Raw genomic sequence first — 27,590 nt, 5'->3', positions numbered from 1 at the left:
TCCAAATGTAGCAGCAGAAATTGAGACTCATCAGACCAGGCAACATTTTTCAATCTTATATTGTGAAATTTTGATGAGCCTGTGCGAATTGTAGCCTTATTTTCCTGTTCTTAGCTGACAGGAGTGGCAGCAGGTGTTGTCTTCTGCTGCTGTAGCCCATCTGCTTCAAGGTTGGACGTGTTGTGCATTCAAAGATGCTCCTCTGCATATCTCGATTGTAAAGAGTGCTTATTTGAGTTACTGTTGCCTTTCTATAAGCTTGAAGCAGTCTCTGGCATGAACAAGGCATTTGTGCCTACAGAACTACCGCTCACTGGATATTTTCTCTGTTTCTGACCCTTCTCTGTAAACCCTAGAGATGGTTGTGCGTGAAAATGCCAGTAGATCAGCAGTTTCTGAAATTCTCAGACCAGACCATCTGGCGCCAATAACCATGCCACGTACAAAGTCACTTAAATCCAATATCTTCCCCATTCTGATGCTCAGTTTCACCACAGCAGATCGTCTTGACCATGTCTACATGCACAGATGCACTGAGTTACTGCCATGTGATTGGCTAACTAGAAAATTTTGTTAACAAGCAGTTGGTCAGGTGTACCTAATAAAGTGTCTGGTGAGTGTACACTACTGTACACAACTAGATTGTTTATTAAAAGATGCATTTTCATTTATGCATCTATACACTTTAGGTTGTTTATGTAGATTGCACCAAAAGGTTTTAAGGCAATTTGTTTGTAGGCCTGTTTAGATTTTAGTACAAATATCTATTAAGTTTTGCACTTTGTAGTGTATTGATGTATTTGTTTTGTTTATTCATTTAATATTAATGTTAAACTTTATGAAGAAAAAAAATAGTTCTTATAGTCCCAGTTCTTATAAAACGAATTGTAATAATGTTGACATCTCTTTTATTTTAAGCTATTTGTCCTCCTAGAATAAAATCAATAATATCATAAAACAACTTTTGAATGTTAATCTGTGTTTGTGTACAGGAAATATGAACAAACTTTTTTGACACATTCCAAAGCAAGTGGGCCTTCAGGTCAATGGAATGACAGAAAAAACACAGTTTATGAATGACAGGAGTGATTGAATGGATGACAGAATTGAATTTCTGGTAAACTGTAAATTCGCATCTCACCTTCTACTCCAGGCTTCAAATACCCCGCTGTCTGTTGCCAAAACATCCTCATTTACCCCTGCAGACACTCGTCTTGCTCTTCTGCTGGTCCGACTTGCACTTTTACAGCGCAAGGTCACTCCTGTATAGAGTAACATATACATGCACAAAACAAACAGAAAAAAGAGAAATGGGTATAAATAAAAATATAAAATGGGTGTGTACATGATAATATTAAACTGAATCTTAGTAGTTGTAAATCATTTTGTGAGGCAGTTGCTTTAATTGATTCAAAGCTTTGAGAAGTGTTGTTTCTATTATCTGTTGCATTGTAAGAAATCCTTTTAACAAATACGCATCTCTCACACAAATTAAATGTCTTCCACGTTTTCCTAGCCTGCGATTAACCATATTCTATAATTACCATGTTTATAAATTAAAAATGCAACTTTTGTTTCATAAAGGCATTAATGGACTAACAGATTTAACATATTTCAATCACAGCCCTAATCACAGCACATTTTATATGAAGAAAATGGCAACTTATATTGCGTTTAAATACAATAACTGTAAATATTTAGTTGCGTTCATCACCTGTGGAGCTGTGTGTTCCTTGAAGAGCAGCATCTCTGTGGCTCTTCCCCTCCAGTAGGTGTGCAGTGGCTGCGATTCCCACTTCTCCATCCCCAGAAAGCGTGGTGTGCTGCTGGGCTTGACTCTGGGTCCGCAGCCCTTCAGCCAAGAGCCCCCTGCTGGCCACCTCCATGTACTCCTCGGTCATCTGAGCCAGAGGGCAGTCCTGCGGAGCCGAATGGTATGGGGTGTCCATGGGGGAACTGGGAGGAGAGAGCGACGAGAGCGAGGACCGGGAGGAGAGAGAGGTCAGAGACTGCGGTGTGTCATGGGACCGTTTCGGGCCGTAGGCTGAACCTGAACTGTGGCTCTCCAACGGGAGCAGGTAGCGGAAAGAAGGGTCCAGGACGTCAGAGCTGCCTTCTGTTCGGTCGTACTGTGGCAGGCCGTAAATGTCAGTAAAGCTGACAGAGCTCAGAGAACCACGACTGGATGCAAGAGAGCCCCGGCTGGAGGCTAAAGAACCACGGCTGCTGCTGGAGGACACCGTCAGGTTACTGGCAGACAGGCTGCATATACACAGAGAAAGCTGATGTGGTTAGATGTACTGCTTTTGTCTTAATAAATTTAGTTTTGTTTTGAGTAGTGCTGTCAGTTGAATTAAGAAAGATATAAATCACATTACAATATATGACATGTTGATAAACGATAGCTATGTTTCTATCAAAAAATGCAAATGAACTTTATGCGCAAAACTAGATTATCACATAAAAGACACGCGAATAAAGCAGCGTTTCCATCCAACGAGTCAAAGCGAACAAAATACATCACTTCCTGATTAACTGCCGCCAAATATCAACAGAAAAAAATGAACTTGCTGTATTAGGAGAAGCTGCATCAATGTTTTCTTCATCTAATAAATCACTTGCGCCTCAGATGGCAATCCTGACACGCAGGGAATGCGCGGTGGCGTTTGAAGGTGTCAGACGCAGAGCACAGACGCTCTTGATTCTGGAGGTCATTAATAATATAATAACACTAAAACTGAAACAGTAAGGCGTTTTAGAATGAGCAAAATGACATTTCAGATGGTTTACAGTGTGCTCAACCTGCTGTTTTATCCATTCACACACATTTTTATCACCACATGATCTCTTATAACAAAATCACATGACCTTTTTTAATGTGCATGCTGGTGTTTGTGCGGTAAAAGTGTTTCCATCGTAGTTTGTGCGCATTTTTCTTATCGAATAAAAAGTTTATCCAACTCAGTTATGCGCATAAGTTTTTATGGGCATTTTCAAAATGTATGCGCATCTTGGCGTTTCCATCCATATCTAAAATGCGCATACAAATAGGTGGATGGAAACATAGCTAATATAAAGTAAACATTAACATTTGCAGAGAAAGAAACCAAGTGAAAACAATATGCATTTAAAATATTAATAATATTAATAATAGTTTGATATGTTGTTTATTGCTGAATTAGTGGCTTTCAGTACAAAGTAATCTACTTGTCTTTTATTTATTTAACAAAAACGGTAACACTTTACAATAAGGTTCATTAGTTAATGCATTTACTAACATGAACTAATCATGAACAACAAATGTACAGCATTTATTAATCATAATTGAACATTTACTAATGCATTATTAACATCCAAGTCCATGCTTGTTAACATTAGTTAATGCACCATGAATTAACATGAACTAACAATGAGCTACTGTATTTTCATTAACTAACGTTAACTAACATGAACAAATACAGAAGTAGATATTTTGTTCATCTTAGTAAATGCATAAATTAACATTAACTAATGAACCTTATTGTAAAGTGTGACCACAAAAACAATTGTATAAACTAATTTATGTAATTAACTAAATCATATAAAAGTTTAATAATTAATTCACATTATATCTATATTTTAACATATTGTGATCCAAAGCAGTATGACAAACTATGACACATCAGTTTAACACAAATCAATTTTACTTTGCTTCTTATTGTGGACTATATTAGACAATAAGTTCCCTTTAATTAACTGGAATTAGGTTTGTACAAATTTTAAACTAACAAATTACACAATGAAATCACAAATACAAATTATATTAATTTTTAAATAGCATAGAATTAGGATTATATTATATATTCGGAATATCAACGTTGGGCAAAAACACATTGAAATGTATATTCAAATATAATATTCAATACCTTAATTTTAGGTGCATCAAAACACAGCAGCTACAACATGTATCAAAATAAAATACAGTATTTTGTATTTAAAAAAATACAACAAAATACTTACAAAGAGCCATTCCAGTGCAAATCTTCCATCAATTAGATTAGATCAAACTAACTTAGTGAAGTAAACGATGTTTGATAGCGATTGTGGCCAGTAAAACTGCCATCATCTCTGTACAATGATCATTCAATCTCTTATTATTTTAAAAGGGTGTTAAATAAAGAGTTAACTGAAATGTTTTGTTCACAGATATTTTCAGCAATCTATTAAAAAGCTAATGAACTCTTCAATAATCAATGTAAAAACTATTAGGAGTTTTTGATTATTAAATATTTGTGTTTTAAATGTTGTGTCATCTTAAGGCTTACATCTTTCCACTTCATTTACTATACAGTGGACCTAATGATCTGGCATTTGTAACAGCCAATGAAGTATTGTAGGAATCGCCACTGTTGGACTTATTTTTATGTTGTTTGTTTTTAACGACAAACATTTGGCATCAGCAACACATCCAAAAATACTCTCTCCTAAGAGAGCAAATAACATCCAAAGCACTAACCAGAGAGTGCACTTATATGATTTTCTTACAAAGTATTTTACAGTATTTTAAAAATACAAAAAACTAAAGTATTTTGATTCAAAATATTAAGCCATTTTCATCAACCCTATCAAATACAAATGACAAAATACTATTTTGTATTTAAAATACGCATTTGAAATACATGTATCATAAATACTGCCCATCTCTGAGGATTATATATATTTATATTATTATAATTACATGTTTAATCAGTTTAAAAAATACAAAAGTATAAAAAAATGTAAGTTAATATACATAAAAATAATTAAATAAGCATAATACATATTAAAAGAATGTAAGTACTCCAATAGTATAATGTGTTAATGTGTACATATATATTTATATTAAAATAATTATGGAAATTGCACTTAATTAATGCATTAAACTCACAGCTACAGACCTGCTTTTTTACCTTCTCAGTTTTGTATGATAGCATATGTGTGTGTGTGTGTGTGTGTGTGCGCGCGCGTGTTTGTGTGTGTACCTCTTCAGCTGAGAGTGTAGATACGTGGTGATGCGGGTGGCCTCTTCTAGTTGCCTCATAAGAACATTCCTCTTCTCCTGCAGTAAAATCCTACACAACATACACACATTTAAATACAGATTTGTCAAAAGGACATCTTTAACAAACCAACTGAAGTCTAGCAGATCTAATAGAATCACATACTGCAGATTATCATAGTTGTTAGCACAAGGTAGTCTAAGTGCAACTTAGAGTGTGATTTGTTTTGCGGAAAATAAATGTGGAAAGAAAAATGCATCGATATCATCATGAGAAAAATTGTACAAGCGGTATTTGAAAGCTGATATGCACATTGACGTCATATGAAAAAATGGCCATTTATGTCTCAGCTGGAGTTTCAGACACAAGACACTTATAATGAGCAGATTTGAGTTGTTCAGATGGGAAATGAGGGCACCTTTATTTACCTCTGCGGGCATCTACAAAACCATTTTGCTGGCAAGATTTCCTGATAACAAACACATAATTCTACCACCATGTTTTGAGTGAACGGAGATGTGCTTTTCTTTATCCATGTGCTAGTGCAACATTTTTTATTTTTCACATGGTTAAATCCCTCACAACTCACAAACTAAGACAAACTGAGGTCCTGTTTTATTTCTTCCAAATTCAGTTAGAAGAATTTTTGGAAATATCTAACAAATTTATTAAATATTTCAATATTAACCTTTTTACATTTTTTGCTTAATTCTTTATTCATCATAGTGAATTTGCTTATTTACTATTTTTGAATAAGAAAAATCAACATTCAAAGAAATCTTACCTCACTACATTTCCTGGGTTAAAATGTAATGGTAATTTAAATAAAAAAGCTTTTCTACTTAATTGAAATGAAATAATCTAAAATTACTTTTACACAATTGAAATTATACAAGCACCTAAAATATACTTGCATATTTATTTATATTTGTATAAAATGTTAAATTGAATAAGTTTTCAATTAGGGTTAAATTAAATAAAAAAGCCTTTCTAGTTAATTCAAAAAACCTTTTATGGTTTAACATTTTAAAATGACATTTACACAACTGTAACTATATAAAAGTACCTAAAGAAATGTAACTGAATAATTTATATACATTTGTATAAAAGGTTAAATAGTAAAAATGTTCAATAATGAGTAAAGTAAATAAAAAATACATTCAAAAAAGTTTTCTATTTTAACGTTTTAAAATTACATTTACCTAAAAATGTGCTTGAATAATTTATGTAAATTTGTATAAAATGTGGGCAAGGCAGTGGAGCAGTAGGTAGTGCTGTCGCCTCACAGCAAGAAGGTCGCTGGGTCGCTGGTTCGAGCCTCAGCTCAGTTGGCGTTTCTGTGTGGAGTTTGCATGTTTTCCCTGCCTTCGCGTGGGTTTCCTCCAGGTGCTCCGGTTTCCCCCACAGTCCAAAGACATGCAGTACAGGTGAACTGGGTAGGCTAAATTGTCCGTAGTGTATGAGTGTGTGTGTGTGAATGTTTCCCAGAGATGGGTTGCGGCTGAAAGGGCATCCGCCGCGTAAAAACTTGCTGGATAAGTAGGCGGTTCATTCCGCTGTGGCGACCCAGGATTAATAAAGGAACTAAGTCGACAAGAAAATTAATGAATAAATGAATGTATAAAATGTTAAATTGAATAAGTTTTCAATAAGGGTTAAATTAAATAACAAAGTGTTTCTAGTTAATTCAAATAACCCTTTAAAATTTAGCACTTTAAAATGACATTTACACAATTGTAATTATAAAATTACCTAAAAACATTACTTGCATAATTTGTACAAAATGTTTTCTGAAGGATCGTGTGACTCTAAGACTGGAGTAATGAAGCTGAAAACAATCATCTTTAAAAATCACTGGAATTTATGATTAAATTAAATTATAAACTACTTTTGAATAGTTCTTTTTATAGTGCAACATTTCACAATTTCACAATTTGTTCTTTATTTTTGATTAAATAAATGCAGCCTTGGTGAGCAGGACTAGCTTATTTTAAAACATTTAAAAATCACACTGACCCCAAACTTTTTACCGGTTTGTGTGTGTGTGTGTGTATACATATATATACACCTGTGCCAACAAAATTTGCAGACTTCCGCATAGTTTTAGTCCATTGATGAGTCTATTTATTTACTTGTGTAAATGTGTGCAAATATATACTTATTCTGTTTTTAAATAATTACAATAATAGCATTACGCTTATGCAGATGTTTAGATGATTTATGCACAATACAATTTGTAAAATAAAATTTTCTGTTGTTTAGTGGCTATATTTTAAGAGAGACTAATGCCGAGTTCAGACTGCATGATTTTAAAAGTAGTCGTGTCAGAGATGTTTTCACACTGCATGACTATCTGGGCTAGCGTTTCGTCGCTGCTTTATTTACACTGCAAGATGGATCGGCAACAGGGACTTTCACATTGCATGACTTTACTATAGGAAGAATCGCCGACAACTTTGTAAAAACTACGTCTCACAGCCAAAAACACGTCGTATATCTTTTGTTATTAACTACATAATGAGAAAGACGCCTTTAATGGGGTAGAACATGTACATGTTTGCTCACCTGGGTTTAAAGGGAATTAGCCATTTCTCCTGAATGTTGCTAATAAACTAATTTCTTTCTGTATGAAACGTCAAACAGACACGGGTGCTCCTGAGTCCTGTCAAACCTCCACTAGTTTTTCCTCCATTTCGTGGGTCCAAATAAACCGAAAAAGAGTGCTTTTAACTTCTCCCCCAGCCTCCCGCTGGCCTGCAGCAGGTATACACACACGCACACACAAGTGAATGCTGCTCTCTCATTGGCTGTAGGCGATCGCCGATGTTATTTTCAGTCAAATCTCAATACACACAGCATGATTTGAATCGCCGACAGCTCCAGATATTCAGCACGCCAAATATCTCGCAGGCATCTGCGACTCTTCGGCGATTCTCTCAGATCGCGTCTTTGATAGTGCAAACTGTGTGATTGTCACTCACGTGCACGAGCACCAGTTTGCCTGTGATTTCAGGCATTTATCGGCGATTTCTCAAAACCTGTCGGCGAGCCAAAATCGGGGCTAAAATCACGCAGTCTGAACTAGGCATTAGGCCGCATTTACACTGCACTGTTCAAGTGACTCAATTCCCATTTGTTTCTCCCATGTGGCACAGATCGGATATGGCCCATGTACGTGTAAGCAGGAACAAATCACATGGATTCCGATTAACTCAAATCAGATTCAGGCCTTGTTCATATGTGGAAATTTATCCGTTATGTATCGGATCTGTGTTCCCGTGTCTGCAGTGTAAGCAGGTAGATTGGATTTTCACCTGTCAATGCGAGTCGCGCGTCATTTAAAACCATAGCGAATGATGTCAAGTCTGACACTTTCATTTCAGAACAGACTTCAGCAGAATCCCAAACCTTAAATCTCACACACGAGGACTAAAACACCTTGTATATTGTCATATAGAACAGGTATTTAAGCATGTTAACGAGAGAGTGCAATGTCCACCACATAACCAATATAAACTAATGTAAAACTAGTGCATAGATCACGTGCCTAAATCACACCATGGACATTACATTAAGATGCCTAAAGGTTTAAAAACCGATCTTTTTTTACCGATCTTTGCGCCTTTGCCGTGTGCTGTGTAAATGCAGACGATCGGATTCGAGTCACTTTTAAAAGATGACGTAAGCGGGTCAGCAAAAAAAATAGGATACAGTCACAAAATCGGAATTGACCATCAAGATCTGCAGTGTAAATGGAGACTTAGAGTAGTAAACATTTAGTGGTTTTCATTTAGTGAATTTCATGTATTAAGTTCTGAATAACTACACCCTTAAATTGATTTCACACAAATCTGCAGGTGTTTTTACAAACAACAACAACAATAAGTTAGCAGACTGCGTGCGGTCCTACACATGAGTATGTGTGTGTGTGTGTTAGAGAAGAGCTCAGACCTTTGGTTGGCCCCTTGACTCTGAGCGCTGTGGGCTCTCTGCACCTCGTCCTGGAGCCGGCGCTTCTCCTCCTGCAGCTGGAGCAGTGTGTCAGACGAGTGCTGCTGTTGGCTGAGCAGAGTGAGCTCCTGCAGCAGAGTCTCTTTCTCCCTCAGCAGCTGCAGACAGTCCCAGTCCCGATCCGCCTCGGCACGACCAGACCAGCTCTCACTATCCAGCTGAGCCAACTGATGCTGGATACTGGACATCCTGACACACACGTGCAAACAGGCAGACACACAGAGACAGACAGAAAGATAGATAAACGGACAGATAGACACAGACACATACAGACACAAACACACAGAGAAACATATCACAGAAAAGATGAGATGATTGTGATCACAAAGACTATACAAGGACATATTTTATTTATTTATTTATTTATTTATTTATTTATTTATTTATTTATTTATTTGTTTGTTTATTTATTTGTTTTCTTATGCCTTATTTGCAGCATTAATTATATCTATGTCAACAATGATGTATTAAATATTTATTACCAATCATACATTTTCTTAATAAACAAGCATTATTCAAAAACATAAAAGGCCAAATAAGCTCTTTCAACTTGGTCAATAATAAATATTCCAAAGATATTCTAGAAGGCACTATTTTTATTTATACAAGGACATGCAGTTTCAAGATTAAAATCGATTTATATTAGATTTTAATACAGTTAACACTTTGGCATTGTGTTGGCATAGCACACATACATTTTTATTATTAATATTAAAACGAACATTTAAGCGCTAATTATCTAACCTCTAAAAGTGTTAAATCTTTGTCACAGTTTGTATGTATTCACATAGAATCTGTGCGCACAGAAATCCTCAGATTTCTGCAGATTTTAGCCCATTAGAGTCCATGTATTGACTTGTGTAAAAGTGTGCAGATTTTTAATTAATAAATTCATTTTCACTAATATTAATGTGATATAATGCTAGTAATATAAAAATCCTCATATGATTTATTTACAATACAGGTTATGAGTAATACTTTCTGTCTTTAGTAAATATATGCGAAATTTGCTTTGTTTACCAAATAAGTGGATCTCATTGGATTTGCATTGTAAACATAAAATAAATGCAAAAAGGTATTATTTTTTATTTCAGATATTAAGTTCTTAGTTTTGATACTCCTGAAATCATTTCACATACATCAGTAGACTTTTAAATAATTCTCCACAGAAATAGTAAAAAATGTCCGCAGATTCTGTCTGGCCCTGGTTATGGGTCTGCAGAATTAATCTCAAATAAAACATTTAAATACTGATTGTCTTAACCTTGAAATGACACATTTTCATAACACTGTTAACGTGTAATATTTAAGGTATTTAAGTAATCAAAACATTTAAGATATATTAGAATTTTGTAAGATTGTAGCTGGGCGCCGTGGCGGACAGCCATCAAACTTGCAGCGCCGGTGTGCGTACCCTGATAGAAATCTAGGTTTAGATTTCTAAAATGCATGGCGTTGTGTGGTGCGACGCATCACTGAGCGGCGCATCCGGTGTGCGCCCCCCTTAAGGCACATCGTATGCCTATATATATATATATATATATATATATATATATATATATATATATATATATATATATATATATATACACACACATACACATACATATATACACACACATACATATATATATATGTATATATATATATATAAAACATATAAAACTAATTCTATATTAAAACTTAGAATGAGTACATAGTATTGTTATACAGAAAGTGATTTCTAGCATATAATATATTATTATTTGCTATTTATCATTTGAAAAAAGTTTGGCGTAGTGATATTGTGACTCAGAGAGCATGAAAGTTTCCACATCTGTCTTTTCTCTTCCCCTCTCTCTCTCTCTCTCTCTCTGTGATGTCATACCTGGCACTCAACAGCCAGCACTGTTGCCATGGAAACTGGCATCTTGTAAAGGGGTTTTATAACACAGGAGCCAAAAACTCCAGCATTGCTTCAAAAACCCAGAAAAGCTTCCAAATGCACTGCAATCCACATCAGTCCAGCACTAAAGTTCATTACAAACCACTAAAATCAGGGAAGCAGCAGCAATGTCATTACATGCCAAAGTCAAGGTTTCCCTTAAAGGCAGCAGATGAAGCACATGACTCTACTCTTAGGAATCACAGAACAGAAAAGCTGAATAAAAGACCTTTAGTCCACTACTTCTGCTCCTTCAAATCACATGATGGAATCAGGTGATACCGTGAGGTGTGATGCTCCGGCCAAACAGAAAAAGTAGGTATGTTGAAATTCATACAGTATAATAGCATGCATTATAGCATAGGCCTGATGCATATATAGGAACTAGAATACTATAATATATAAATATACATTTTTAAAGATTTAAAGATTTTAAAAAATTTTAATTTTTAATTACAATGAACTAAATTAAAAAGTACCATTCAAATAACTAAAACTAAAATATTAAAATATTATATATATATATATAAATATATATATAATATACATATACATACATACATACACACACACACACACACACATATATATATATATATATATATATATATATATATATATATATATATATATATATATATATATATATATATATATATAAAATTATATATTTATTCTATAATAATTATTATATTATTTTATATTTATGTGTATTTATTTATTTATATATATATAATATTCCTTCTTATCAATAAAAATATTAAGCATTATTATTATACACATTTGATTTAATTTCTCAAAAAAATAATGTAAAACAATATATATATTAGATAATTCAAAAACATATTTAAATCAATGTATTAAAATAAAAGTGCATTTTATGAAATAATTGTAAACTATTCAATTAAACAGGTTAAATACAGAATATTTTGCAGATTTGGTTTAAATGAACATTTGATGCAAATAAATTCATTAACATATTTTAAATTAACATAAAACAATTTAATCTAAACAAATTAATTAATTAATTTATTCAAATAAATAAAAGTAGATTAATGTTTAAAGTTAATGTTTTTCTCTTCTTCTTCATTCTTTTATATCACATTTTACCTTTTTTGTGTTTTTTTTACTCATTTTTATTATTCGTTTTTATTTTTATTTTACTTGTTTCTTTTATTCTTGTTTATGTAAAGCATTTTGAATTGCCACTGTGTATGAAATGTGCTATATAAATAAACTTGCCTTGCCTTAAATTAATATATACAACACATTTATAGTGTGTTAAAAAGTGAAGATAAAATACAGACAAAATAAATAACATAGTTCCAAAAGATATTTTACAGATATTTATGAACAACAAGATTAACAACATGTTTAAACATAACCACCTTTTACACACTAACCAGCCACTATTTTAGGTACACATTACTAGTACCGGGCATAGATTCAACAAGGTACTGGAAATATTCCTTAGAGATTTTGGTCCATATTGACATGATAGAATCATGCAGTTGCTGTAGATTTGTCAGCTGCACATCCATGATGTGAATCCCCCATTCCACCACATCCAAAAGGTGCTCTATTGGATTGACACCTCGTGACAGTGGATGCCATTTGAGTATAGAAAATTTTATGTTTAAGAAACCATTCTCAGATGATTCTACTTTATGACATGACACATTATGCCGCTGAAAGTAACCATCAGAAGATGAGTACACTGTGGTCATAAATGGATGGAAAGGGTCAGCAACAATACTCAGGTAGGCTGTGGCATTGACTAGATGCTCAGTTGGTACAAATGGGTGCAAATTGTGCAAAGAAAATATACCCCACACCATTACACCACCACCACGAGCCTGAACCGTTGATACGAAGCAGAAGGATCCATGCTTTCATGTTGTTGACGCCATCGGTATGTCACAGCAGAAATCGAGACGCATCAGACCAGGCAACGTTTTGTCAATCTTCCATTGTCCAATTTTGGTGAGCCTGTGCAAATTGTACTCTCAGTTTCCTGTTCTTAGCTGACAGGAGTGGCACCCAGTGTGGTCTTTTGCTGCTGTAGCCCATCTGCCTCAAGGTTCAACGTGTTGTGCACTCAGAGATGCTCTTCTGCATACCTTGGTTGTAGCAAGTTTTTTTTTGAGTTACTGTTGCCTTTTTATCAGCTCAACCAGTCTGGCCATTCTCCTCTGACCTCTGGCAACCACAAGGCATTAGCAATCAAAGAAGTGCCACTCAGTGGCAGTTCTTTGAGTCTCATTTTCTCTTTTTCGGACCATTCTCTGTAAACCCTAGAGTTAGTTGTGCATGAAAACCCCAGTAGATAAACCAGCTCGTCTGTCACCAACAAACTTGCCACATTCAGTCACCTAAATGACCTTTCTTCCCCATGATGATGCTCAGTTTGACCATGTCTACATGCCTAAATGCATTAAGTTGCTGCCATGTGATTGGCTGATTAATAATTTGTGTTAACAAGCAGTTGGACAGGTGTACCTAAAGAAGTTGCCGGTGAGTGCAATTTCTTAGGTGCATGAATGAGTACAAATATTCATTCTAGTCATCATTTTTTTATTCTTACCTTTAATACAGTACTAACTTTTAACCTAAAACATACTGTAAGAGGGTCTGATAAACTCATATGAATCTGTTTCTCAATATTAAAAGATTTAAGCATCTAAATCTACTTACTTTTTCTTGGCCTCTTCGTACTGCCAGCTGAGTTTGACTCGGTCTGCTAGCAGAGAAGACTCCTGGCTGCCAAACTGAACGACAGAAACGATGATCACAAATCACTTTGCATTAATGCCTGTACAATTAAACATTAAATGATAGAATCTTGAGTAGTAATGAATAAAACAGAAGTGAAACCTCTCCCATGAGGTCCGTCTGGCAGCCGGCGTCCGTGTATTGTTGAACACTGCAGGAATCAGCCAGGCTTTCTGCATTGTTTGTCACCTCATTAATGGAGTCACAGAAGTTCAGCGTCAGCTTGGCAAGGCTCTGCAAACAACAGGCCACAACAGAGTGATATTATTCATACTGGTGAGCACTAGATGGCAGCATCTCCTAAAATAAAAGATGTTTCAGTGGAACCTGAAGGCATTGAAATTGCTGGTATATTAGCAGAAGTATCAAAGTCTATTCGGTTTGTTTTGGTGCACTCACTGCACACACTGACTTATGTAGACAATATTTTACCTCTATGTCATGAAAAGATGTAAGATTAAACAGAATGACAGTTATTGGATACTGTGAGAACTGACTGGAAAGGTGGGTTTTAAAGAGCTGAATTGCAATGACAACAAAACTGTGGAGATGCAAGTTCATAAATGTAATTTTATATATATAAATGAGGGATATAATATTGGATATTGGATTAATATTGGAACTAAAACTTTTCTTGACAGAAATACAACATTTGAACATGTATCTATTCACATAAAATGTATTTACAAATAAATAAATACTACTACTACTATTACTACTACTACTATTAATAATAATAATACATTTATACATATTTGTATATAATATATATATTTAATATTTGTATCCATTTCTTAGTGAACATAGGCAATGTATTTTGTGCATTTAAACAAAACAGCTTTATTAAACAGATATATTTATTCAAATAATATTTTAGTCACCAAACATAACTAGAAATTGAAAGATAATACAATCAAATTCAAGCAAAATATTGCAAAAAAAAAAAAAAAAAAAAAAAAAAACAGCCTACTGTAATTTTAACTAAATTTGTAAAAAAAAAAAAAAGATTTTTGGTTTTCTTGATTTTTCCTCTTTTTAAAATTTGTATTTACTTTTTTTCTATAAAATAATTTTGGGTGTACTAGTTTTTGGACAGTTATCGTTAGTTATTTTGCCAGATTAGCTCCAGATTTGCCTTCAGTACTGATTATTCTAATGTATATGCACAAATATAATATTGTATAGCTCTCTTTTAACAATATGAGTTTAAAAGACAAACTTGTGAGGGGTGTACTTATATATATAGTTGAAGTCAGAATTATTAGCCTCCAGAATTATTAGCCCTCCTGTTTACTTTTTCTCCAATTTCTGTTTAACGAAGAGCAGATTTTTTTCAACAAATTCCTAACATAATAATTTTACTAACTCATTTCTAATAACCGATTTCATTAATCTTTGCCATGATGACATTAAATAATATTTAACTAGATATTTGTACCGTGGAAAAGTCAAGGTTTTAAAACTGCCAAAATTCTCCACCTTCATATATATATATATATATATATATATATATATATATATATATATATATATATATATATATATATATATAAATATGTGTGTGTGTGTGTGTGTGTGTGTGTGTGTGTGTGTGTGTGTGTGTGTGTGTGTGTGTGTGTGTGTGTGTGTGTGTGTGTGTGTGTGTGTGTGTGTGTGTATGTATATGAAAAAAAAATTTCCCAGAACTTTTAACGCATTGTACTTTAAACTTACAATCACTTTTAAAGAACAAAAAATGAATCAAAATAACAAAGAAATATATATATATATATATATATATATATATATATATATATATATATATATATATATATATATATATATATATATATCATTTGAAAACTGATATCAAACTATAATAAAACAAAAAGAGTAAGTAAATGATAATAAAAAAATAAAAAATATATATTAATAAAAATGAAAACCAAGTCAAATTATTAAAACTGAAAGTTATAGAATCATAATAAAAAAAGTTACTTCTTCTTCTGTAACTCCGTTACCTTGGTATTGATTTAAATGCATATATATTTCATTTATAATTTAAGTACTAAATCAGTTGAAATGATGTGCCACAGTAAAAATAAAATGTTATATTGTTTGCAAAATTACCTTATAGACCTTATTTTATTATATATGTGCACAAAAATTAAGTAAACAACACTGAAAATAAGAAATGCTGGATAATTAAAATCCAAATTAGATAACATTTGATTATATCAATTGAATTTAAAAAATCCTATTACACCTAGAATTAGGTTGAAATTAACCAGCACTTTGTTAAGTGAAATAAATCTATTAATTAATCTAAAAAAATTATGATAATAACAATAAAAAAACAAATATTTTCTCTTTGAAGGGAAACCCTATGAATAACATGCTTTTATGATGTCTGTCTGACCTGGATGAGGTCCTGCCTCTCCTTCTCGCCAGTGCTGATGGCCTTCTTAATGCTGCGGAGCTCACTGAAGATGGCCTGTGCTTCATCTAACTTGTAGTTGGTCTGACTGCTGGACATCTTCCGGTCAATTCTGTTCAAAGCACACATAAAAACAAACCATCAACATCTCTGTTAAATATTGTTACTGGGTATAAAACAGAAGAAATGTGTCTCTTTCTTTTTTAACACAATAAATTGCTAGAAATAGTCTAGTATGAGCAGATCAAATCAAGTACTGATATAGTTTAGACATTTGTCGCTGCACAGATGAATCCTAAATGTAGAATGACATTGTGTTTCACCAATTGCTACTGTGTGTACATTCAAAAACATCTAAATAAAGTTTAAAGAACTGTTTCTTAAGTAACCCTTTTTTGGTCACGCTCCCGTTAAAAATCTATATAAAAAGATATTTATAACAATGAAGTATTTGTAAATGTTAAAACTGTTAAACATCCTTCTATCTCTCCTCTGTGTGATAGATGCGATGACGCAGTCGCCTATGGTCATACATTCTGGTCCTTTCCAGAAGTATCTGAATTTTGGACTATTCCCAGGCTTTTGAAATGGACATTAAAATTGATGCGGAATTAGCACTGTTTGAATGTTCAGACCAGGCTCTTATTTGGCCTAAACATCAACAGCTTTCTCTTATGTTTGGTATGGTGCTGGCCAAGAGAGTGATTCTGATGGAGTGAAAATCCACAACACCTCCACTTTTTTTTTTAAATGGTTAGCTGAAATGGTTTCTGCCCTCAAGCTGGAAAGGCTACATTTCTCTAGATTTAGCAAACAGAAGCTGTATGACAAAATATGGGGCCCTTTCCCTAGATGTATAGGTTAATAATGTTTCTCTAATTAATGTTTTTGGTAATGTTTTTTTTCTTTACCTCTTTTTTACATGTCATTCTATTTTGTTTCTTATTCCATTAGTCTGGCTGAGATTTTTTTTTTAATGGTGCTGTATAATTGCTGTAGTGTCTGCTAGTGTTTTAGTGTATGTTCCAATTAGTATCAGAGAATAACACAAAGATAATTTAGTTAACATATATACTTGAGGTACACTATTGGTGTAATGTTTTTTTTTTTTTTTTTTTTTAATAAAACCTATAAATAAAGTAAAAAAATGGAATGAAGTGTCTAGGCCTAATACTTACAGAGGTGATTGGACATAAAAGTGAAGTAAAAATTAGTCAAGGCATAAAGAAGCCTAAGCATAAAGCATGCTTAATTGATCTACCTATAATACATTTATTTTTCTTTCTTTCTTTTTTTTTGTAAAACATGCAAATTGACAATTAAATAGATTTCGCATAATTAGATTTAAAGATCAGAGAAAGGCAGTCAATACATGCCCACAGACACTCCCTCATCCTTAAAGTTGTCAAAAGGGCTTTGAACATTTAGTTAAGTATATTTTCTAAAACACAGCACCTTATAGATCATAGGTCTCAAACTCAATTCCTGGAGGGCCGCAGCTCTGCAGTTTTGCTACAACCCTATCAAACACAGCTGATCTAAATAATGAAGGCGTTCATGACTCTTTTGAACACCTCAATTATTTGAATCAGCTGTGTTTGATAGGGTTGGAGCAAAACTGTTCAGAGCTGCAGCCCTCCAGGAATTGAGTTTGAGACCTATGTTATAGCAAAGACTATAGATTACACAAGACATTTCACTCATATCTTTTTGAATGGGGAAAAGTGTACTGTCAATATGGCAAATAAAGCCCTGCCTACTAGTACAGGAGCCAACTATCTATCGCTATAGACTGACGATACTCTGGGGAAGGGGCTCTGACCAGACGCGAGTTTCTGCTGATTTTGTGTGATTTGGACGTTTAGAAATTAAACTAAAGGGACAGTTGCTGTTACTTAATTTTGTTGGTGATTCCTAATATGAAATTCAATCGTAAGCTTGGCAAGCAGTTTTGGAGAATTTCTTGTTTTCCCATTCAACCAGAATGCCCAAGCATACAAAGAGGCATTTCAAAGATGGCCGCCGAGAGAAATGACTTGCCTTAAAGCGACTTTGGTTATAGATCCTTTGCAATTTGCATATTACCCATCCAGAGCAGAAATGCCCAACCTAGGGGCCACGGGCCAAAGTTGGCCCATGAAAACCCATGATTTGGCTCCTTAACCCATCTGAGAAGAAAATAAAAATGATAGGCAGGGCTGGGGTATTTTACAGCGATCATCATTTCTAATTTAATGTAAAAAAAATGTTGTAACTGAATCAGATTTTAAAAATATATAAATACTGACACTTATCAGATACAAAACTATGCAGCTTTGGCTAGCATAATTCCATTCCATTTTACTGTAATAAGTTCATTATGCAATTACAAATTACAAATACAATGTTCTTTCTGGATTTCTCATCGGCTTTAAATTGTATCTAGCAAATTAGATAATTGTATACTAACATATAAGCTGCTACACTTTTGAAAAATTTCTTTAGACAATAAATTGATTGCCTGGGTGACCAATTGTCTTAGCTCTAGAATCCAAAAGGTTAAAATGGGAGGTTTTATTTCAGATAAAATATATACTTCAGTTGTTTTATCTTCATTTTTATTTATTTCATATACAAATTCTTGTATGAGTTTATTGAAAAAAAGATATATTGTAAAGTATGATGATACCGCTTTGTTGAGCCTTTTAAATGAAGAGGAGGAAGAACACGGGCCTGTTCTTTTTAGACTGGTGTGAAAATTCAAACCTTCTCCTTATTATTCCTAAAACTAATGAGATGGTTATTGATTTTAGAGAGAGCTAAGAAGGAAAACTCATCCCACATTAATTAATGGGGAGCAAATTTAGTTAGACAATTTGCTGGACAATAAAATGTATAAAGACTGTATAAGGAAAACAGAAACTACTGTCTTTTAATGTTGACAACACATTGTTGATCATGTTTTATAGTGCTTTCATTGAAAGTATTGCAACATTTTGTGTAATCTATTGGTATGGAAATGCTTCTGAGGCCCAGAAGAGGTCACTGGGGAAGGTGGTAAGAATAGCCAGTATGATGTTGGGAATAAAACTAAAGAGCATTGACAGTATATACAAAAAAGAAGAAAAAAAAACCTAAAGTACTAAAGGCTATCATGATTGTCAATGATGAGAGACATCCTTTATCATACAACTTCCAATTGTTACCATTAGGTCGTCGATATTGTGTTCCTGGATGTGTAAGAAATAGGACAAAATGATAATTTATACCTCTAGCAATTAGGTTTATAAATTCCTCCTCTCTCAGTAGCAGTCAATGGCCAGTGGACTAGATATTTATTTAGAGTAGGGGTACCGTGTTTTATATGAATTCTGTACATAAATGCCAATTGTGAAATGTCAGTTGTCTCTGTGAGTGTATGCTGCAAATGAAATTTCCCTACAGGGGCAAATAAAGTTAACTAATTAAAAGTGGTTAAAACAAAGTCCTGCCTCCATTGGCTGTTTACTTTTTCCCTCTCTTTTCTGCTGATGACCCTTTAAGAATCACTGATTTAAAGATTCCTCATCCTGCTCCACTAATTATAACGAGTTACTGTAAACTTGTTTTATTTACAATAGACAGGCTGTTACTCCACCATAGCCAAGTCAACATCAGATAGTATACTGTCATCTAAATCATATAGTAGTTAGAGCACAAAATGAAAATGACAAATGCACTATTGCTCTTAAAGAGAAACAGTGAGAAACTGGAAATGGTAGACGAGAGCTTAGATTTATTAAAACTTTACCTGTCTAACAGACTGGTTAACCATTTAGCCATGCTGGAATAATATTGTTTTAACCTAAACCAGCTTCTGCTCTCAAAGGCATAATAATTAGGCGAGTGAAACTGGAGAGCAGCACATTAAAGCTCTGTCAGGGAATGTCTGCCTTCTAGAGCACCAAAGCACTGTGAGATATATATGCTACAGGGGTTAATGACTGAAATGCTGTACATTGCGATGAGATGGCATTCTAGAAACAGATAAACTGGCTAGAAATGCCAGTCATTGGCTTCTTTTACATCAATTAATATTGAACGTTTTGTTTTACAGTGTGCCATTGCAGTAAAAATAACAAAGGGGTAGTTAACAGAAAATATACTTTTGTGAAAATAAAATGTAAAATTATGATTACATTATTGTTCTATCGTCAATCAGCATAAGTTATAACAAAGTAAAAATATCAAATCATACTTCTTTCTGACACATATTTAGTAAAACAAAATAGGTCATACTAAATTTAATTACATGTTAAGGCACAACTTCTCTTAGGCCTGTTTAATCTAATAAGCTTTAGTTTTTAAACAGTGTTTTAGAGCGAAAACCATCTATGTCCACACTGGCGTTTCACCTAGTGTTTCTGAACAGATCTCCGTCTACACTGTACTGCTGAAAATGCATATCAAATGACCACACACACACTTTACTGCTGTGTATGTGGACATCTGAGCCTCAGGTGAGAGCAACGCACATCGGACAGTACATCAAGAATTTTCCACTGGATTTCATCTCATTATAGTTGTTAAACATATTATTTAAATCATCTTGTATCCAACAACTCTTTGGTCTTTTGAATCTATTACTTATATGTGTAATGTGTTTCGGCTGACCTATTTTAACCATGTACATTTAGAATATTGACTGATTGCTTGCCTTTATTACCTAAGATATAAACTTATTGTACGTTATACTTTTATAAAGACCATTATTGACTATTACTATTATTCAGCAAAACAGAGGGTATATTTCATATTTTTCAATGAAAATGAAAGAGGGCAGTTATGTTATAGGGTCCATTTTGTTATAAATATCCCTACAGTAAAGGTGACGGTCATATAAATATGTAGCTGCCCAACGCCTCAACATTTTTATAATCTGTTAAGTTAAAATCAAAAAGAAAATAGGCAGTTCCTTAAATCATGTTTTCATTTTATTGTTAAGAAAGTAAAACAATGTAGTTAGGGTGATATGAATGGGGTTATAAAGTACCCTGTTCCCTTTGAAGATTTACCTGATGTGTCCTCAGGAAGACTGAACTTTGTGCACTTAATATTGAAAAAAAGTCCCAATCAGGCGAATGTCTGCAGCCATGCCACACCTCTATTTTCAAATGATCTGTTTTCCCCCATCCACACTGACATGAAGCAGCAGCGTTTAAAAACTAAAATGGCCTCTTCAGCGTTTCCAAAATGCTCCCTTTTCAGGACTAGAAAACTCCGGGGTAGTGTGAACGCAAGGAGAAACCTTAGCAAAACTTATGTGTTTTAAAATTAAAAAGTTTTAGTGTAAACGGGGCCTTAGTCAACTTGAAGAAATGTATTTGTTACTGCAGTAAACAAAAAAACGTGATGTCAAATCTAGCAGAATTTTATCGATTTCATAAATTGAACAGCATAACAATGTTCAGATATACTATAGGCCTACTATACATAGTATGATCAAAAATGATACACAATTTACTACATTGTAAAATAGTATCTAAGACTATTTTAATAAATTTTTAGGGGTCTTTAATTTCTCTGAGTTGATTGATCAACTTTTATTATTTTTAAGACCCCGTGGGCACCCTGTTCAAATACTTCTCAAATAATATAATATATATATATATATATATATATATATATATATATATATATATATATATATATATATTGTAGAAGGTTGTACTTCTTTTAGTTTGGTGAGGGAATAAATGCAGTTAAAAACATTTAAGGTAATATTATTTTGTTATTTTTATTTATTAATATGATTTTTTTCTTTTACTCCAATTGGCTACAGAAAAAACAGACGACTGTTATCTAATAATTAACCTATAGTTAAGCCTTTAAATTGCACTTTAAGCTGAATAAATACTAGTATTTTGCAAAATAAAAATATATAAAAAATTTGTACTGTCATCATGACAAAGACAAAAAATACATAGACATTAGAAAGTAGTTTTTAAAACTAGTATGTTTAAAATGTGTTGAAAGAAACAATCTCTACATTAAACCACACCTTGGAAATATTTTTTTTTTTTGACAGGAGGGATAATATTTTGGACTTCAACTGAGAATGACCATGACAATGTATGATTGTCCAGTTACTGAAGTGGATAATTAAAATCACAGGGGTGGTGGAAAGACTGAGTTCAGCATGTCTTTAATATGAGTGTGTCTGGTATAAGCTCCAGCTATAGGCCACTTCCTGCAGGTCGCCCCCTCCAAAAGCAGGTACTGTCAGTCGGCCTGCCCTGCCTCTTCCACTCCTCCTCTGCACACAAGCAGGGCTTTGTTCCCTCCTTCAAACCTCCAACCTTTCACAGCCCAGCCTGACCAGGACCTGTGTCTGCCAGGCTGCTCCAGACCTCGGCCCACCCTATTCAGCCCAATACAGCAGCACACGACTAACTGCTGACACTGAACAGATATGCCAGCTGTGAGTCTTTAAGGTGGAGAAAGAGGAACAGACAGGACAGAAGACGCGGTGACCTTCCTGAGAGTATTTAGGTTTGATTATAAATATATAACATTTCTTAAAAAGTGAGTATTATAATACAATTAACCACTCATCTAAATAGATTGGCTTAAACTAATATTATTCAAATGATTTAAAGTGTGTAAATGTGGAGTGGCTTATGAGCAGGCCCACAAGGAATCTCAGCTCAGAGAAATCCACAGAAAACTATAAGGATTTTTGCAGACTAGTGAATCTGTGTGTCTGTCCACCTTTCCGTCCTTCTACCAGTCTATCTGTTTATCAATTTACCCATGTATCTGTCTATCCATCTATTCATGTGTCTGTCTATTCGTCTGTCTATACACCTGTCTGTCTATCTATCTGTCTTTTCAACTATCTATGTATCTGTCTATCCGTCCATCCATCTGTCTGCCTACATGCCTCTCTGTCCATCTACCTGTCTGCCAACATGCCTATCTGTCTTCTGTCCATATGTCTGTTTTCCTACATTCTTATCCATCTGTCCGTCCATCCGTCTGTCCATCTGCCTGCATACATGCCTATCCGTGTGTCCGTTCATCCGTCTGTCTTCCTATATGCCTATACGTCTATCCGTCTGTCTGCCTACATGCCTATCCTTCTGTCTATCTATCTACCTCTTTGTCTGTCTATCGGTTTATCCCATCTATCTATCAGTCTGTCTATCTATCGGTCTGTCTATCCATCTACAGTTGAAGTCAGAATTATTAGCCCCCTTTTGAATTTTATTTTCTTTTTTTAACATTTCCCAAATTATGTTTAACATGGCAAGGAAATTTTCAAAGTATGTCTGATAATATTTTTTCTTCTGGAGTTACTCTTATTTGTTTTATTTCGGCTAGAATTAAAACAGTTATTAATTTTTAAACACCATTTTAAGGACAATATTATTAGCCCCTTTAAGCTAGATTTTTTTTCGATTGTCTACAGAACAAACCATCATTATACAATAACTTGCCTAATTACCCTAACCTGCCTAGTTAACCTAATTAACCAAGTTAAGCCTTTAAATGTCATTTTAAGCTGTATAGAACTGTCTTGAAAAATATCTTGTCAAATATTATTTACTGTCATCATGGCAAAGATAAAATAAATCAGTTATTAGAGGTAAGTTATTAAAACTATTATGTTTAGAAATGTGTTGAAAAAAATCTGCTCTCTGTTAAACATAAATTGAGGGACAAATAATTTTCTAGGGGGCTAATAATTCTGACTTCCATCTATCTATATCTATATTCTACAAATCCATCCATCTATCCATCTATCGATCCATCTATCTATCTCTATACATCTATCTGTCTGTCTATGTCTAACCGTCAGGCTAACCGTCAGTCTATCCGCCAGTCTATCTGCCATTCTATCCGCCATTCTGTCCATCAGTCTATCCGCCAGTCTATCCACTTCTATCTGTCTATCTATCTACCACTCTATCTGTTTGTCTATCGGTTTATCCCTTTATCTATCTGTCTATAGGTCGGTCTATCTGTCGGTCTGTCTGTCGGTCTGTCTGTCGGTCTTTTATCTATCTCTATCTCTATACATCTATCTGTCGGTCTATGTCTAACCGCTAGGCTAACTGACAGTCTAACCGTCAGTCTAACCGTCAGTCTAACCGTCAGTCTAACCGTCAGTCTAACCGTCAGTCTATCCGCCAGTCTAACCCATCAGTCTAACCGTCAGTCTAACCGTCAGTCTAACCGTCAGTCTAACCGTCAGTCTATCCGCCAGTCTAACCCATCAGTCTAACCGTCAGTCTAACCGTCAGTCTATCCGTCAGTCTATCCGTCAGTCTATCTGCCAGTCTATCCCCATGTCTAATCCTTAGACTAACCGTCAGTCTGTTCGTCAGTCTGTTCGTCAGTCTGTTCCTCAGTCTGTTCCTCAGTCTGTTCCTCAGTCTGTTCCTCAGTCTGTCCGCCACTCAGTCCGTCAGTCTAACCGTCAGTTTGTCTGCCAGTCTTACAGTCAGTCTGTCCACCAGTCTAATCGTCAGTCTAACCGTCAAACCATCAGTCTATACACAAGTCTATCTGCCAGTATATCTGCTAGTCTAACCGCGAGTCTGACCGCCAGTTTAATTGTCAGTCTGTTCATCAGTCAGTTCATCAGTCTGTCCACCACTCTGTCCGACAGTCTAACCGTCAGTCTATCCACCAGTCTATCCACCAGTCTAACCGTCAGTCTGTCCGTCAGTCTATCTACCAGTTTATCTGCAAGTCTAAACGCCAAAGAGCCAGTCTAACCGTCAAACCATCAGTCTAACCGCCAGTCTAACTACCAGTCTTAACACCAGTCTGTCAGTCTATCGGTCAGTCAATCTGCCAGTCTAACCATCAGTCTAACCGTCAGTCTAACCGTCAGTCTAACCGTCAGTCTAACCGTCAGTCTAACCGTCAGTCTAACCGTCAGTCTATCCGTCAGTCTAACCACCAGTCTAAACATCAGTCTAACTGCTAGTCTATCGACCGGTCTAACTGCCAATCAGTCCATTTATAAATTTTACATTTAAATTTAGATTTAACATTAAAAAAACTTTTTTGTTTATAGTTTTTAGCTTCTATACTCTAGTTTTCTATACTTTATATACTGCCTAAAATCATTCTGTTTATATAGCAAAATAATAATAGTAATAATAATAATAACAATAATAATAATAATAATAATAATAATAATAATAATAATAAATATCACACATTTTGTATGGCCCAACTTATAAGATTCGTGGAGTATGTTTTAAGAATACAGCTGAAAAACATTTTTTGCCCCATACAGCATGATTATTTTAGTGATTAAACAGTATATCTTTATAAATCCCTTGTAATCTTGTTAACAACACCATTTTGGCTGATTTCCAAGGTCTATACATGAGCACAGCAACAACGTGACTTCTACTGTGAGGACAGTTGCCATTTATTTTACAATAACGTATTTGATGTGTAGTTATGCTGACATATGACATGTGAACAGTCCCTTATTCTGTAAAATAAATAAAATTTTGAATAAATAAATTCAAAATACACAATGGATGACTTCAGATCCGTAATTACTTGTTAATATTCAATTTTAAAAATTCACTTCATTCTAGGGCTGGACGATATGGCAAAAATGTAATCTCGATAATTAATTTCCATATTGAAAGATAATGATATATATTTCGATAAAAGTTGTTAATGCTTCCAGATTTAAAAGAGTATCCCAACAATGACTGAAGACACAAAATTAGAGGGTGCATTAAATTGCATGAAATTTTTGGTCGATAAAGTTTGGGTGGCCAAATATTATCTCTAATATCAAAGCACTTTTAGATTCACATTGTTGCACATTTCTGCAGTGTGATTGGCTCTTAGATCAATATAGAGTAAAAAAATTGCAGTGCTTATCATTGTTATTGACATAAATTTTATTGTGATTAGATATAATATCGTTTAGCGTTCCAGCCCTACTTCTTTCTATTAAAAAAAAGAAGTCTTTGGAAGATGTTGGTATGCAAAATCTATAGTACAGAGACTATTTGACCCTTTGACTAACTTTAAATGAAATGACAATAAAAAATTTCAGCGTCTGTCGACTTGAGTACTCGAGACCTTTTTCTAACAGCCCTTAACCTTGCTATTCTGGGAGCACGTAGAGTTATGTTCTATCTAAGAGATAAGGGCCCTCACTGGGATGCAGGAAGCAGAGAGGAATTTGCTGCCAGATATCTCAGTGTTTTTCGAAATGCTTTCAAGCACTTTTTGCCCCCTCCTCGTCTCTTCCCACCCCTCCTCTCGCTCTCTCGACTCCTAATTCCTGACTCTCACTCTTTCTCTGCTTATTGAGCTTTTCCTGCCTTGGCAACACACAGTCGACTGGTGCATCCTCTTCCTGAGGTGGAGTCTCCTTTTCCAGACTCTCTCACACACACACACACACACACACACACACACACACACACACACACACACACACACACACACACACACACACACACACACACACACACACACACACACACACACACACACACACACACACACACACACACACACACACACACACACACACACACACACACACACACACACACACACGCTAAACTTTTTTTTTTTGTTGTTTTAGGTAAAATTCCTCACATACATTCCTTGACTCCCAGGAAAAATCTAAAGCGATTAAAAAAAAAAAAGAATCCACAAACGCTACAGAAAAAGCTCTTTATCCACTCAAAATATAGCATTCGATATACTATTCTATTCCATTTTAGTCTCTGAGTGTATTTTGAAAACAGTATGTATATTGAGACCTTTTTAGATTTTTTTGTTTAGTTAACTGTTTAGTAGGGTTGTGCAATGTGAGGGGAATATCTAATTACAATTTTTTAAACAGATATTGCAATTTCGATTTGATTTGCAATTTAATTTTGTAGTCAAGCTTCAGCTCAACATTCTGTATCGTAGCTTCTTACTGCTAAAACGCAGTGAGTATTAGTTAAAAAAAGGAACTGAAAAGATATTTGATTTTCATTTTTTTTTACTCCAACTTTTATTTGTTTATAACCATTCAGAAAAATTTTCACAATTTTTTCTCTAGAGCAAAGAGTAGTTATGGCAATAGTTATCTCCTGGTGCCTTCGTGATGTTTTTCACATGGTGTAACAGCTGCAAACAGCTCTGAAATGGTACTTTGCTGTTGCTTGCTACTATATATTTCCTTGCGCTGTGGCAACAATTCTCCAACAGCTCTTACAAATGACCTGTTTTTGTTTGTTGTCTGTAACTTTGAAACCAAAATACTCCTGTATTATCGACATGCTGTTTTTCTTTAATATAAATTCGTCTATTTACGCTTCTGAAGTGGCAGACGCCATCATCCCACTTGCCTGCACTTTCCTATTTGTTTGTTTTATTGTGGGCTTTACGCATAGTTCGGTTGCGTAATTCTGATTAGGCACATCGAAAGTGTGGTCACTCAATT

At 34.4% G+C, this 27,590-nt stretch overlaps 1 protein-coding gene across 4 annotated transcripts in view; it reads right to left on the bottom strand.

Moving 5' to 3' along the window:
• The window catches only part of wwc3 (WWC family member 3), a 102,363-nt gene that overhangs the window by 17,626 nt on the left and 57,147 nt on the right, over positions 1-27,590 (bottom strand). For all 4 annotated transcript variants that reach the window (XM_005165877.6, XM_009302455.5, XM_068221760.2 and 1 more), the window contains 7 exon segments: positions 16,124-16,253; positions 13,828-13,959; positions 13,648-13,721; positions 8,970-9,218; positions 5,001-5,090; positions 1,715-2,262; positions 1,142-1,262 (listed from right to left, as the gene is read on the bottom strand). In XM_005165877.6, coding sequence (XP_005165934.1) covers positions 1,142-1,262; positions 1,715-2,262; positions 5,001-5,090; positions 8,970-9,218; positions 13,648-13,721; positions 13,828-13,959; positions 16,124-16,253 — 1,344 coding nt within the window.

Source organism: Danio rerio, chromosome 6, assembly GCF_049306965.1.
Source record: "Danio rerio strain Tuebingen ecotype United States chromosome 6, GRCz12tu, whole genome shotgun sequence".
Classification (NCBI taxonomy): domain Eukaryota; kingdom Metazoa; phylum Chordata; class Actinopteri; order Cypriniformes; family Danionidae; genus Danio; species Danio rerio.
This window is presented reverse-complemented; position numbering and strand designations above follow the sequence as displayed.